The 15,573-nt window shown below is 42.3% G+C and overlaps 1 protein-coding gene across 4 annotated transcripts in view; it reads right to left on the reverse strand.

Annotated features, from left to right (window-relative positions):
• Positions 1–15,573, reverse strand: part of SPATS2 (spermatogenesis associated serine rich 2) — a 143,849-nt gene that overhangs the window by 32,025 nt on the left and 96,251 nt on the right. For 2 of the 4 annotated variants that reach the window (XM_062203714.1, XM_062203715.1), the window contains exons 4-6: positions 4,584–4,692; positions 2,560–2,609; positions 31–292 (exon numbers count right to left, since the gene is read on the reverse strand). In XM_062203714.1, the coding sequence (XP_062059698.1) occupies positions 31–292; positions 2,560–2,609; positions 4,584–4,692 (421 nt within the window). Of the gene's footprint in view, positions 1–30; positions 293–2,559; positions 2,610–4,583; positions 4,693–12,071; positions 12,154–15,573 lie in introns of those variants that run through there. The other 2 variants (XM_062203716.1, XM_062203717.1) reach the window with 2 other exon arrangements.

The following is a 15,573-nucleotide window of genomic DNA, read 5'->3' on the forward strand; positions in this document are numbered from 1 at the left end:
CACAAATGAATACAATTTTAATTAACTCACCTGTTCTATCCAGTGTATCTGGCATGGCCGACTCAGGATCCTCCAGCTCTCTAGCATCCAGCGAAAGTGTCTCCAGACCCTCACTGAGTGAGTCTGCCGACTCGGTGTCATTGGTGGCACCGTTGACGTGGTAACCATTAACACCGCCTTTTTCTGAGGAAGGTGCAGACTGCTCCTCTTGAGTGGAAGCAGATTTGCTGGGATCTGGCATGCTGTTGCTTGCTCCTGCTGTAGGCTTTGGTTTGCTTTTCTTCTTTTTGTTCTAAGGTTATTAAAGATTTGAAAAGAAAAAAAAAAAAGAAAAAGAAACCCCACCCACAGCCCAGAATGATAACTCTAGCTACCCAAAGGCAATTAATGTTACAATATCTCGTATGTTCTTCCAGGAATTGAAATTATTTTTGTGTATGATGAAAAATTTTTGCATATGCTTAAAATAAAATTTTATTATGTAAAACCCTGCATTTTGGATACAAACACATAAAATATTTTTTCATGGTAAAAATTTACCTTAAGCAAAATCAAAAGGTAAATTATAAAGTGTGAAAAAAATTGTGTAACTTATATACAAGGAGCTAAATATATAGGCAGCTCTAACTAAAAAATCAAACAAAAAGCCAACAGAAAAAAGTGGTATAAGCTGTAAAACATGAAATAAAGCACAACCTCAGTCTCATAAGAGACAAATCAAAACTGCACTGCACTATTATTTTTCACCTCATATAGATTAGCAAAAGTAAAAAAAAAAAGTACCACTTTAGGAATGAGAGTATACAGAAAGGGGCATTTTCATATATTACTGGTGGGAATATAAAGTGTTACTGTCTTATGTCAATCAAGTTACTAAAATTACAAATGCACATATCCCTTCACCAGCAACTCTAGTTCTAGGAATTCATTCCAGGTGTGGCTAACTCATGTACAAAATTTTACACATGTATATTTACACACACACACACACACATACATTATCCACTGCAGTACTTTATTAACAGTAAAGGAATGGGAACAACCCAACTGATAATCAGTGATCAATAGAGGACTGGTTAAATAAGTTACAGTAATCTAAACGGGATGACTATACATCCACAAAAAACTGAGGTTTGGAATAAGCTCCAAGATATGAGGGTACTTCAAAATGTTCATGGAAAATGGAATTAAAAGATGTTGGATCTTGGTGCAAAAAATTTTTTTTGAAAACCATACAAGTGCACAGCAGGCAAGAAGGAAAATAAATATTTGTGTTTGCTTAAATATGCATAAAATATCCTGGGAGATACACAAGAAAATTGATAAATACTGTTTGCTTCTAGGGTAGGGAACCAAATGGTTGGAGAGAATAGACAGGATAAAGGTATTACACTGCATTAACTTTCGTACCTTTCAATTTTGAACCATACGAATATGTCACCTATACAAAAAGCAAAATTAAAGGCAAGCAAACAAGAAACAACCTTTACCTTTTGTTCTGTCAATCTACACCTCTGTCGGCAGTACTCACTTCTAGTCCTAACACTGAACTGAACCCATTCCTCCCTTTTCTGTGGCCCTATCCAGCAGGACTACTGAACCCTAGATACAATTTTCTTCTCCACATAGCTCTCATCTTTCTTTTGCTTAAATCCTTTCTCCCATGCAGACTAAATTTTCATGTCATTGTCCCCTGAATATAGTAACTACCTCAGTACTTGCTCACAGTCACATCCTGTGGACTAATACAAACAACTAAGTGGACTGCACTTGAGCATCTGGGATTGCCACAGTAAAGCCAGTTTTATTTCCCAAATTCTAAGATATTTGTGTGTCTCTAACACATATACTTTGCCAGCTTCATGCAAAACCTGTACCACTAATAACTTATAATCCTGGGCCAGTAAGTTTAGAAACAGGTGTTTTCAGAACACTCAAGAGTTATTTATGTTGGGTGAAGAAGTGGAAAGAAGTTAGATAAATTCACAGCTAGCAATTTGGGGAGCTATAGGACAATCTGCAGTGGTATTCTGTTTCTCTCTTGGAAAAAAATTCTCAGGGGTCACTGAGGCCAAGCCTGGTTTGGTCAAGATCCCAAAGAACTTCTAATGAAGTCATTTAGAGTCACCAGAAAAGCATTTCCAAACTCTAGTACTAACCTAAAGCAGGAAAGGAACACCCCAAAGCATCTTTAGAGATTGAAATCCATCTGTCCAGCAACTCCTAACAGGGCCACATGGATAAACAGCTGTGGGAAGAATTCTGAGACCAGCTAGTATCCACTGGAAAAGGCATTTTAGTTTAAAGTGAGACAGGAGAAAGGAACGAGAACTAATACATATGTTAGGCATTATATTAGTATTATTTTTCTATTCTAGAGATGAGCAAACAAGCATATACCATTTGGCACCTGATGAGCCTCAGCTGTGTTCCCACATCAAAGAGGATGGCTTACTAACCAGGTGAACTGAAGGTGTGTCTGTAAACCTTTTCTTTCAAATATTTTTGTAGAGTTTTAAGTTCTTAAACATCCTGCTTTTAAATATGATTCACTTTTACCTTTTTCTTGCCTGTCACTGTCCACTCCTTCAGTACTTCATTGGCACTACCTAGAAGGGAAACAATCCACACAGTTAAGCAGGGGTTAATGACCCTGAATTTTGTGATTGTTGGGAGAATTTGAAAAACACCCAATAGGAAAGTTAAGGATCAACTCTCTGAAGTAATGGGGTGACATAACTACGTTACACATGAATGCCCTTTTGAATTCCTGCCTATTTAGATGCACCTTCCCCATGTACTTTCCCCAGGAAGTTCTTCCAAGAAGAAATCTAAGTAGCCAGGCCACTTCAAAGATTCTTTCATTTGTACCTCCGAGGCTGAATGCAAGTACAGGTGTCAGCCCAAGCATGCCAACACCTCCCTTCCAGGTGGCTATGTTGTTTTGGAGAAAACTGTACACTAACTAGACTCAAACTAACGCAAAGAACAGAGATGAAGAAAATAGTTTATACAGTATTCAGACCTGAACTTGCAAGTTTAGGAAAATGGAAACACGGAGACCTAACCTGACATCGCTGTACAATGATGTGATAGTTTCATGTAGAAGTTTGTGAAACATTCCTCAACTCTATAAATTTGAAGGTTTATCTAAACTGTCATTCTTCTGTATGTTAGATAAGGAAAGTCACACCTACACCACGCACCTGAGCATTTGACAACACCAAACTAAACGATACTGGAGCCTGGAAGAGAATGTTGAGTCCTTAAATTTGCCATCTGCTACTGGGCCTCTAAGTCACTGTTTTGTTACTGAGTCTCTTAAATTCTTACTCAACCCAACTCCAACATGGTTTCTTCTTAAATATCATTACAGAACATTTTGGGTAAAATGACAGAGCTTTCTCAACTTGTCTCTTTTTTCAGATGTCATATAGTTTATGAATGACTTGCTTCTAGGGCTTAAAGAAGTATCTTGTATTTCTTTTTCCTTTTTTTTTTTTTTTTCTTTTTTTTTGGACAGGCAGAGTTAGACAGTGAGAGAGAGAGAGACAGAGAGAAAGGTCTTCCTTCTGTTGGTTCACCCCCAAAATGGCCACTACAGCCGGCACACTGAGCCGATCCAAAGCCAGGAGCCAGGTGCTTCTCCTGGTCTCCCATGCAGGTGCAGGGCCCAAGCACTTGGGCCATCCTCCACTGCACTCCTGGGCCACAGCAGAGAGCTGGCCTGGAAGAGGGGCAACCGGGACAGAATCTGGCGCCCCAACCGGGACTAGAACCCGGGGTACCGAAGCCACGGCGCCGGCCCAGAAGTATCTTGTATTTCAAAAACTGTCATGAGGAAGGTACTTGGCACAGTGGCTGAGATACCAGTTGGATATTCGTGTCGTGCATCGGCGTGCCTGGGCCTGCTACACTCTAGCGCCCAGCGTTCCCCTAATGTGCACCCTGGAGGGCAGCAGGTCCCTGCCACACATGGGGGAGACCTGGATCAAGTTTCCAGCTCCCTGGCATCTGAAGAGTGGACCCCTGAAAGGGAGCTCTCTCTAAATATCTCTATATATCTCTTTCTATGCCTCAAAAATTTATTTAATTCACTAAAAAATACATTGGAGGGGGGGCCGGCACTATGGCGCAGTAGGTTAATGCCCTGGCCTGAAGCCCCGGCATCCCATATGGGCACCGGTTCGAGACCCGGCTGCTCCACTTCCAATCCAGCTCTCTGCTTTGGCCTGGGAAAGCAGTAGAAGATGACCCAAGTCCTTGGGCCCCTGCACCCACATGGGAGTCCTGGAAGAGGTCCTGGCTCCTGGCTTTGGATCGGTGCAGCTCCAGCTGTTGCGGCCAACTGGGCAGTGAACCAGAGGATGAAGACCCCTCTCTCTCTCTCTCTCTCTCTCTCTCTAACTCTGACTTGCAAATAAATAAATAAATCTTTAAAAAAATACATCACAGTATGTGATTTTATCCTGTGTACTACTGTACTGTCTGTCAAACACTGAATTGCTGAATGTTCTTAAAATATGAAGCAATTTCTATTTGAATAAATACAAATTTATTTTAAAAAATTGAAGCAGGATTACCTTCCATGAATGCTTGTACTGTTTTGTCCACACAGTTATCAAAGTGCTGCAAAACCAGTATGATTTCATTGTTGCTCTTATTTGGAACAATTGCACGCACTGCATTTATCTGGAAAAGATGACAGGGTCATTCAATTCTAACATCAGTAGGTCATGAGAAGGCTGAGGCCTATTACAAGAGTAACGGAAAGTGACATTTTATTTTTAATAGTATGTATCACTCCTTCATGTCAGTGAGAGTACACACAACCATCTCACTGGGGATGATCAACAGATGAGTGATAAGAGCACAGGAGAATTAATCTCAAAACTTAGGAAAACAGAACATTTCTAGAAATCAAGGTACACACTAGATTTTGTATCCAGAAAGGGTGATTTAATTTAGGTTATCAGTATTAATTCAGCATGAACATTTCTTCATTTTTAGCATACTATAAGGCAAGGTGAAAAGTTGAACGAACCGCCACCAGCAACTTAAGACTTTGCTGTGGCCGGCGCTGTGGCATAGTGAGTAAAGCCGCCACCTGCGGTGCCAGCATCTCATATGGGCACCGGTTTGAGACCCGGCTGCCCCACTTCCGATCCAGCTCTCTGCTATGGCCTGGGAAAGCAGTGGAAGATGACCAAGTCCTTGGGCCCCTGCACCTGCATGGGAAGACCCGGAAGAAGCTCCTGGCTTCTGGTTTTGGATCAGCACAGCTCTGACCATTGTGGCCAATTGGGGAGTGAACCAGAGGATGAAGACCTCTCTCTCTCTCTGCCTCTTCTCTCTCTGTGTAACTCTGACTTTCAAATACATAAATAAATCTCAAAAAAAAGAAAAGACTATGCTATAGCCTTCTTCATAAATATTTCACTTTATACAATTTAACTATATAAAGATAATTTCTACAGAAAATTTGTAATTTGAATTATTATAAACTATTTCAGGCATATAAAATAATGAATATCTACTATATGACAAAACAAATGCAAAAGAAGCCCCAATAATATCTAATAGATTCCATTTTCCTTCTCTCCAGAAGTTTCTACATTAAATTTAGCATTTTCATATGTATGTTTCCATAGATAATATTTATTATTGTGTTACACTATACATTATATCATAATGTTTATCATCAATTTCCTTTTTTCACATAGCATTATTTTCTAGACTTTTTTTCCATGTTGATAAACATACCTTTTATTTAACCACTGCAGAGTATTTCCATTACATGATATGAGAGGACTTCCAAAGGTTCACAGAAAATAGAATTAAAAGTAAGTTTATTGGGGCCCTTCACCCACGCGGGAGACACAGTGTCACCTGGCTTCTGGGTTCAATGTGGCCCAGCCCTGGATGTTATAGCCATTTGGGGCTTGAACCAGCAGATGGAAGATTCTCTCTGTCTCTCCCTCTCTATAACTCTGCCTTTAAAATGCATACATGCGTGCATACATACATAAATAAATAAATGATTAAAAAGGGGGGTGCCAGCATTGCGGCATGGCAGGTTACCGATATGGGCCTCAGTTCAGGTCCCAGCTGCTCCACTTCTGATCTAGCTCCCTGCTAATGGCCTAGGAAGCAGTGGAAGATGGCCCAAGTGCTTGGACTCCTGTACCCACGTGGGAGACCTGGAAGGATCTCGTGGCTCCTGGCTTCAGCCTGGCCCAGCCCCTGCCATTGAGGCCATTTGGGGAGCAAACCATCCAGATGGAAGATTTCTGTCTCCTGCTCTCTCCATAACCCTGACTTTCAAATAAATAAATCTTATTAAAAAAAAAAAAAAAGAGCAAATTTATTTTGGTGCAAAAAATTTTGTAATCCATGCATGTTTTTTAATAATATTCATTTTTGGGGCTGGCGCTTGGTGCAGTGGGTAAAGCCACTGCCTTGAGTGCCAGCATCCCATATGGGCGCCGGTTGGAGTCCCAGCTGCTCCACTTCCAATCCATCTCTCTGCTATGGCCTGGGAAAGCAGTAGAAGATGACCCAAGTCCTTGGGCCCCTGCACCTGCATGGGAGACCCGGAAGAAGCTCTTGGCTTCTGGCTTCGGATCGGCCCAGCTCCAGCCGTTGCAGCCATCTGGAGAGTGAACCAGCAGATGGAAGACCTCTCTCTCTCTGCTTTTCCTCTCTCTGTGTAACTCTTTCAAATAAATAAATAAATCTTAAAAAAATATTCATTTTCCATTTACTTTTTGAAGATCCCTGAATACTCAATGAATCATTCTCCTTTGTTGGACACCGGTATCATTTCCAACTGTTGGCTACTATAACCAATGGTATAATGGATATTCCTTTGGTTATCTGAGGCTGAGTCCTCACTACCTAAAAAAGTATTGAGAACACTTCAAGCAATTAAAAAAAAAAAAATCAGGCCTCTATGAGCAGTGAGAGAATGTGTCTGTTATATAAAATCACTAATAGACTTCTTAAAGAATAGGACAGCCACATTGCTGACTAAATTATATTAATTTTGTCAAACTTAGTCTAAAGTTATTTTATATTTTTTGAGATCAAAAACATATTTCATAAGAGCTATATATTATTTTCATTTTTGTATATCAATTTTATATCAGAAACCTTGATAAACTCTTATTAATTCTATTAATTTGTTACTTTCTTGGATTTTCTCAATAATTATATTGTCTATAAATAAGAGATTTTTCTCACCTTCCAATTCTTATAATTTTTATTTCTTAACTGCATTTTATGAAAAATTAAAGCAGTTCTGATTCTTTTCTGTAGGGAATGGTAGAGAGAAAACAACATCTAAGAGCAAAGCATGCCTATTGCGCCCAGGAAGTCATTGTTTCCAAAGTGTTTTGGTAGAGACAGAAAGAGAGGTCTTCCATTCGCTGGTTCACTCCCCAGATGGCTGCAACAGTCAGAGCTGCACCAATCTGAATCTTCTGGGTTTCACATGTGGGTGCAAGGGCCAGAGCACTTGGGCCATTTTCCACCGCTTTTCCCAGGTGCATTAGCAGGGAGCTGTTTAGAAGTGGAGAAGCTGGGACTTGAACCGGCAACCATATGGGATGCTGGTGCTGCAGGCCAGGGTTTTAACCCACTGTGCCACAGCACCAGCCCCTAGAGTGATATCTTCAATTCAAATACAAGGATACTTCAAAACATCTTGGAAAATAGAATTTAGAAGTTTATTTTGGTGCAAAGAAACACTGGAATCCATGCATATGAGGGGTGTTCAAAAAGTACATTGAAAAATATGTATTACAGGATGGGTATTTGGCATGGCAGTTACAATGTCTCTTGGGACACCCACATTCCATATCACAGTGCCTGGGTTCAAGTCCCAGCTCTGCTCTTGATTCTGGCTTCCTGGGCACCCTGGGAGTTTGCAGGTGACAGCAAGTACTTGGGTCCCTGCCACCCACATGGGAGACCCACATTGAGTTCTCGGCTCCTGGCTTCAGCCTGGCCTAGTCCTGGTTGTTGTGGGTATTTGGGGAGTAAATGAGCAAATCGGAGATCTCTGTCTCTTTCAGACAAATTAGTTACATAGATAAAATTTGCAAAACTGTATATTATCAAAGCATTACACATGGAAGTCACATTTTTTGCACCTATATAAACATCCCTTTCCACAAATTTTTTGAAGTTTCCTCATATACTATTAAAAGACCGTTTCTCATCTAACTTTAAACATGCATCTATTCTCTTAGCCATATTTTGATCTCTTTTTTTTTTTTTAAGTTTTTTTATTTATTTGAATGTCAGAGTTACACAGATAGAGAAGGAGAGGCAGTCTTCCATCCACTGATTCACACCCCAAATGGCTGCCATGGCTGGAGTTGCTCCGATCCGAAGCCAGGAGCCAGGAGCTTCCTCTGGGTCTTTCACATGGATGCAGGGACCCAAGGGCCTGGGCTATCTTCCACTGCTTTCCCAGGCCATTGCAGAGAGCTGGACCAAAAGTGGAACAGCCAGGTCTCAAACTAGTGCCCATATGGGATGCCACACCGCAGGAGGGATGCCACAGCGCCAGCCCCACATTTTGATCTTATAAATATTACTGGTTTTCATGATAATACTTATAAAATGACATTACTACTGACAATACTATAATAATATAACATTACCACTAATGATAAAACTACTGATTAACAATTCATTTTTTCCCTTAAACATACCTTTCTAAACATATTCTACTATAATAAGAATACTGTATTAAAAGCCAGTGGGGGCCGGCGCTGTGGCTTAACAGGCTAATCCTCCGCCTTGCAGCGCCAGCACACCGGGTTCTAGTCCCGGTTGGGGTACCGGATTCTATCCCAGTTGCCCCTCTTTCAGGCCAGCTCTCTGCTATGGCCCGGGAATGCAGTGGAGGATGGCCCAAGTGCTTGGGCCCTGCACCTGCATGGGAGACCAGGAAAAGCACCTGGCTCCTGGCTTCGGATCAGCACGATGTGCCGGCCGCAGTGGCCATTGGAGGGTGAACCAACAGCAAAAAGGAAGACCTTTCTCTCTGTCTCTCTCTCTCTCACTATCCACTGCCTGTCAAAAAAAAAAAAAAAGCCAGTGGGAAGGTGGGCATTTGGCATACTGGTTAAGATTCTGCTTGGGATGCCTACATCGCAAGTGAATGGGTTCAAGTCCTGGCCTGATTCTAGTCCTGATTCTAGCTCCCTGCAGTGTGTACCCTGATAGGCAAGCAATAGTTCAGGTGGTTGGGACCTGCCACTCATGCAGAAGAGACAGATGGAGTTCTCAGCTTCCAGTTTTGACCCCACCCAGGCCCATCCTTAACCCAGGAAAAGCCTTGGGCTTCATGTTCCTATGTGGTAAAATCTACTTGTTACCTCGCTCAGGTTTATCTCTAGTTTTAGTCCCTTCCATCATTTTGGTTCCTACAAACTTCCCTGACTTCTTGTGTTCAGCTGTGCACTTAAAATGTTTGTTGTTTTTCATTCAGAATTTCTAGGTAAGAATGTTTTCAGCTTGTCTAGTCAGTCACATTGCTCAAAAAGAAAGAGCTGGGGCTGGCGTAGTGGCGCAGCAGATTACACCCTGGGCTGAAGCGCTGGCATCCCATATGGGCGCCAGTTCGAGATCTGGCTGCTCCACTTCCGATCCAGCTCTCTGCTATGGCCTGGGAAAACAGTAGAAGATGGCCCAAATCCTTGGGCCCCTGCACCCGCATGGGAGACCCGGAAGAAGCTCCTGGCTCCTAGCTTCGGATTGGTGCAGCTCCAGCCATTGCAGCCAATTGGGGAGTGAACCATGGGATGGAAGATTCTCTCTCTCTCTCTCTCTCTCTCTCTGCCTCTCCTCTCTCTGTGTAACTCTGACTTGCAAATAAAATAAATAAATCTTAAAAAAAAAAAAAGTCTTTTAGACTTGAAAAGACAGGCTTAGAAAAGTGACCCTCAGAAGTAATAACCAGGGACTGGCATTATGGCATAACAGGGAAAGCCTCCACATGCGCCCCAAGTATCCCAAATGGGCGCCAGTTTGATTCCTGGCTGTTCAACTTGGTCCAGCTCCCTGTTAGTGCACATGGGAAAGTAACAAAGGATGGCCCAAGTGCTTGGGCCCCGGCACCCATGTGGGAGACCCAGAAGAAGCTGTTGGCTCCTGGCTTCAACCTGGCCCAGCCCCAGCCATTGAGGCCATATGGAGAATGAACCAGTGGATGGAAGACCTCCCTCTGTCTCTTCTTTTCTCTCTTTGTAACTCTGCCCTTCAAATAAGTAAAATAAATCTTAAAAAAAAGAAGAACAAGAACAAGAACAAGAGGTGGTACAGCAGAGACGGTATTACAACTAAAGTCTTTTTTTAGTAGTCCTGGGTTCCCACCCTTCTATGCTTTGTTTAACAATTAATTGTACAATGATAAGGTTTAAAACCATAAAAGTGGAAAGGTATATAGTATGCAATTTAAAGAGGGTGAATTCACACATTTTTGAGATGAGAAAAAAAGTTACCATTACTGCCTTAAAAATGAACTTAAAGCAAAACTTACAGATTTAAGGATAAAGCTAAGATTCTTATGATTTTAAATGTGAAAATGTTTATATTATTGAACTACTGTGTAACTTCACAATTAACAATATACTTTTTAACAATGAGACAGAAAACTTTTACGTTTTTCTCCATATAGCTTGTTATAGGTTATATTAATAGAAACCCTTATTTTCTTCCAAAGGAATAACTAAAAGACCTATTTCTCTTTTGCTCTGAAGTCTCCTGGACTTAGGAATGTTCTTCATGGGGCAGGTGTTTGGTGCACAGCTAAGACTTCACTTGGGGTATATATATGTATATGCACACGTGCATGCTTAGTGATCAAGTCTACCACTTGGGACACCCATATCCCACATTGGATTGTCTGGTTCAAATTTTAGGTACTCCGCTTCTGATCCAGCTTCCTGTTAATGCATGTCCTGGGCAGTAAAGTACTTGGGTCCCAGCTATTGGCTTCTGGCTTTGGCCTGGCCCAGCCCCAGGTGTTGTACGTGGGGAGTGAAGCAGCTGATGGAAAAATCTTTGTCTAACTCTGTGTCCCTCTTTCAAATAAAATGAAAATAAATCAATAAAAATTTTTTTAAAAAGATGCCACTTGGGATGCCCACATCCCATATCAGAGTGCCTGAGTGGCATAGGGCTCCGCTCTCAATTATAGCTCCCTGTGAATGTACACCCTAGAAGGTAGAGGTAATGGTTCAAGTAGTTGGGTCCCTATCACGTTCATGGGAGGCCTGGGTTGAATTCCTGGTTCCCAGGAATTTGCATAGCAAACTAGAGGGTGGCAAGTCTCTATTTGTCCATAAATAAGAGAAATTTTTTTAAAGGAATGTTCTGCAAGTACATGGGAAGGTCTTACTCAGACGACAGAATGTTAAAGAATGTTGCCAAATGACATATACACTCAGCCATATAAATAATACTTGATATAACATTAATTATTATTATTAAAATTCTTATTCAAGAAAATTTAGGATAAATATATTTGGAGATATGCGAAGAAAATCATGTTTGCACTTAATAAGACCTGATTGCTCGGAATCTTCATGGTGGTGACTTAGAAGATAGTGATGCCCGTCTGCTGTTTAAATTCCACTTTTTTTTTCTTTTTGGACAGGCAGAGTGGATAGTGAGAGAGACAGACAGAGAGAAAGGTCTTCCTTTTTGCCATTGGTTCACCCTCCAATGGCCGCTGCGGCCAGCGCATCTCGCTGATCCGAAGCCAGGAGCCAGGTGCTTCCTCCTGGTCTCCCATGCGAGTTCAGGGCCCAAGGACTTGGGCCATCCTCTACTGCCTTCCCGGGCCATAGCAGAGAACTGGCCTGGAAGAGGGGCAACCGGGATAGAATCTGGCGCCCCAACCAGGACTAGAACCCCGTGTGCCTGCGCCGCAAGGCGGAGGATTAGCCTGTTAAGCCACGGTGCCGGCCTATTAAATTCCACTTTTACAATGAGTTTGTATAACCACTGATTGTATTAGCACCTGTATTTTCCCATTTAGTAGCCACTAGTCTTACCTTCTCTTTCATGTTCTCAAAAGCTCCTCCCTGAGCCAGGACAGTGTTGGACTGTAAATCAAAAATGAATCCTGATGAATCTGAAAGAATAAGAAGGGAAAAATATATTCAGTGTGATCCAAAACTAATATGCAAGCCATCCTCGGGAGGGAAGGGCCAAGTCTGGCTTTTGTGTGTGTGTGTGTGTCTGTGTGTGTGTTTAAGGATTTATTTATTTATTTGAAAGTCAGTTACAGAGACAGGGAGAGGGAGACAGAAGAGATCTTCCATCCACTGCTTCACTCCCCAGATAGCCACAGCAGCTGGGCTGGGCTGGGCCAGGCCAGAGCCAGGAGCCAGAAGCTTTTTCCTGGTCTCTCACATGGGTACAAGGCCCAATGACTTGGGCCATCTTCTGCTGCTTTCCTAGGTGCATTAGCAGGGAGTTGGATCAGAAGTGGAGAGCCAGGACTTGAAAAGGCACTCATATGGGATGCTGGCATTGTGGGCAGTGACCTTAACTGGCTATACTCTTAAGTCTAGCTATTTTCCTCCCATAAAACAATTAACAACAACTTAGTTGCTATTTGGAAAATTTTAATAAGTGACTTACAACTATATTTTAAGTTAAAATTACAAAATAAAAATTGATTTTAATAGAAACTATTATAGGTTGTGGAAAACACTAAAGGCATCAACTGTATTACACTACCCTGTAATCCTTGCATCTTTCTTAATTATGTCACCTTAATTTAAAAGGCAAGTATTAAATAGCTTCCCATGGTAAAATTTAACACTAAAGAATCTGAAAATAGGGGCTGGCACTATAGTACAGAAGGTTAAGCCTCTGCCTGAGATGCTCCACTTCCGAACCAGCTTCCTGCTAATGCGCCTGAGAAAGCAGAGGAAGATGGCCCAAGTACTTGGGCCTCTGCACCCATGTGGGAGACCCAAAAAACAATCTGAGCTCCTGACTTTAGCCTGGCCCAGCCCTGGCTGTTGCAGCCATCTGAGGAGTGAACCAGCAGATGAAAGATCGATCTTTCTCTCCATCTCTCTCTGCTCCTTCTCCTCCTCTCTGTGACCCTGCTTTTCAAATAAATGAAAAAGGAATCTTTAGTGTAAGTGGGGATGGAGGCATAAAAGTAATTTTCAACTTCTAGAATGTACTATACTTTAAATCCTGACATCTTATGAATTCCATGGATATAATATTCATGTTTGTATCCTCAAAGTAGTGCTTGATGAAGCACTATAAAAACAAAATCAACACACGAACAAATCACTGCGATGAATTACAAAGAAAGTTCCAGGTTTTGGCCGGCGCCGTGGCTCAACAGGCTAATCCTCCGCCTTGCGGCGCCGGCACACCGGGTTCTAGTCCCGGTCGGGGCACCGATCCTGTCCCGGTTGCCCCTCTTCCAGGCCAGCTCTCTGCTGTGGTCAGGGAGTGCAGTGGAGGATGGCCCAAGTGTTTGGGCCCTGCACCCCATGGGAGACCAGGAGAAGCACCTGGCTCCTGCCATCGGAACAGCGCGGTGCGCCGGCCGCAGCGCGCTACCGCGGCGGCCATTAGAGGGTGAACCAACGGCAAAGGAAGACCTTTCTCTCTGTCTCTCTCTCTCTCTCACTGTCCACTCTGCCTGTCAAAAAAAAAAAAAAAAAAGAAAGTTCCAGGTTTTGCTGTACCGGAGAAGGACTAACTACAGATTTAATCTTTACCAGTGACTGTGTGATCAATAAATTACTGCTGCTTTAACCCTCAGCAACTTTGCTTTACTCCCAGGAGACAGAGTTCACACTCTGACGTGTGTGCCTCTCTCCCGGGGAGTCCTATAACTGTTCCTGATCCCTGCACTGTATTTGGGAGCAGCTTGGGAATCAGAATTTCAACAAAGCAAGTAAGGGAAATTTTGAGAAAATAGCTATAAAGAACACCACAGTAACATTCTAGTACACTTTCCAAATTCCTTGGCTATTATTATAGATTTGTTTTAATTAAAGCTCCTTTTACAGCTTAGTCTTTATCCTGTTTCAAAATGCCTCCTAGTTGCTATGAAAACCGATAATTTATAAATTTGATGACAACACTGTGGTACTAAAAGTGGAAAAGAGGACATGAATAGAGCTTATGTCATTTCAAGGGAAACTATACTTGCCAATCACCAATGAACCTTGAATTAATTTAGATTTTTTAAAAAGATTTATTTATTTATTTATTTGAAAGTCAGAGTTACACAGAGAGAGAAGGAGAGGCAGAGGCAGAGGCAGAGGCAGAGGCAGAGAGAGAGAGAGAGAGAGAGAGAGAGATCTTCCATCCGTTGGTTCATTCCCCAATTGGCCGCAACGGCCAGAGCTTCTTTCGGGTCTCCCATGCAGGTGCAGGGGCCCAAGGACTTGGGCCACCCTCTACCGCTTTCCTAGGCCACAACAGAGAGCTGGATTGGAAGTGGAGCACCAGGACTCGAACCGGTGCCTGTATAGGATGCCAGCATTGCAGGCAGTGGCTTTACCCACTATGCCACAGCGCTGGCCCAGAATTAATTTAAATTTAACCTCTGTTAATACTGGCAGTTTCTAGACTGTTGCTCAAATGAAAAATCAGGCTCTGCTTAGGAAAACTCAGTATTTAAACTTGAGTCTTCCAGATTATTACATAATATGGCTAACACCCAATTATCTTTGTTAATTAAAAACAGACACAGCATATGAAGATGGTGATTCTCTATAGCCAAGGTCCTATGTAGAACCATCTCAGAATCCTATAGATCAGCCAAATGTGAATATTCCCATTTATCCTCACCCAAAGGGATATTAAGGAACAGTGAAATGATACAAAAAAACACCAATAATTACTTATTATAGAATCATACTACCAACTTCTTTTGGGGGAGTCTACATAAAAATGAACTACTAGTATTACTAGCCTCTTATATGTCATATAACAGGTTTTTTTCCCCTTTTAAAAACACACCAGCTGGGCCAGCGCCGTGGCTTAACAGGCTAATCCTCCGCCTTGCAGTGCCGGCACACCGGGTTCTAGTCCCGGTTGGGGCACCGGATTCTATCCCGGTTGCCCCTCTTCCAGGCCAGCTCTCTTCTGTGGCCCGGGAAGGCAGTGGAGGATGGCCCAAGTCCTTGGGCCCTGCACCCACATGGGAGACCAGGAGAAGCTCCTGGCTTCGGATCAGCGAGATGCGCTGGCCGCAGCGGCCACTGGAGGGTGAACCAATGGCAAAAAGGAAGACCTTTCACTCTGTCTCTCTCTCACTATCCACTCTGCCTCTCAAAAAATAAATTAATTAATTAATTAAAAAAAAAAAAACACATACCAGCTGATACAATGTACAAGGAAAACAAAGGGTAGTTCTGCAAACACTCAGTTATTGCCCAAAACAAATTAGCCTAACTGCTGTTAGGGTTTATCTGGCATACTAATTAGGATATTGATTTAAAATACATAAAGCAGCTATTTCAGTTGGGATCCCAGCAGGAAATCTGAATAGCGTTTAATAAAGAGACT

This window comes from Lepus europaeus, chromosome 10, assembly GCF_033115175.1.
Source record: "Lepus europaeus isolate LE1 chromosome 10, mLepTim1.pri, whole genome shotgun sequence".
NCBI classification, from domain to species: Eukaryota; Metazoa; Chordata; class Mammalia; order Lagomorpha; family Leporidae; genus Lepus; species Lepus europaeus.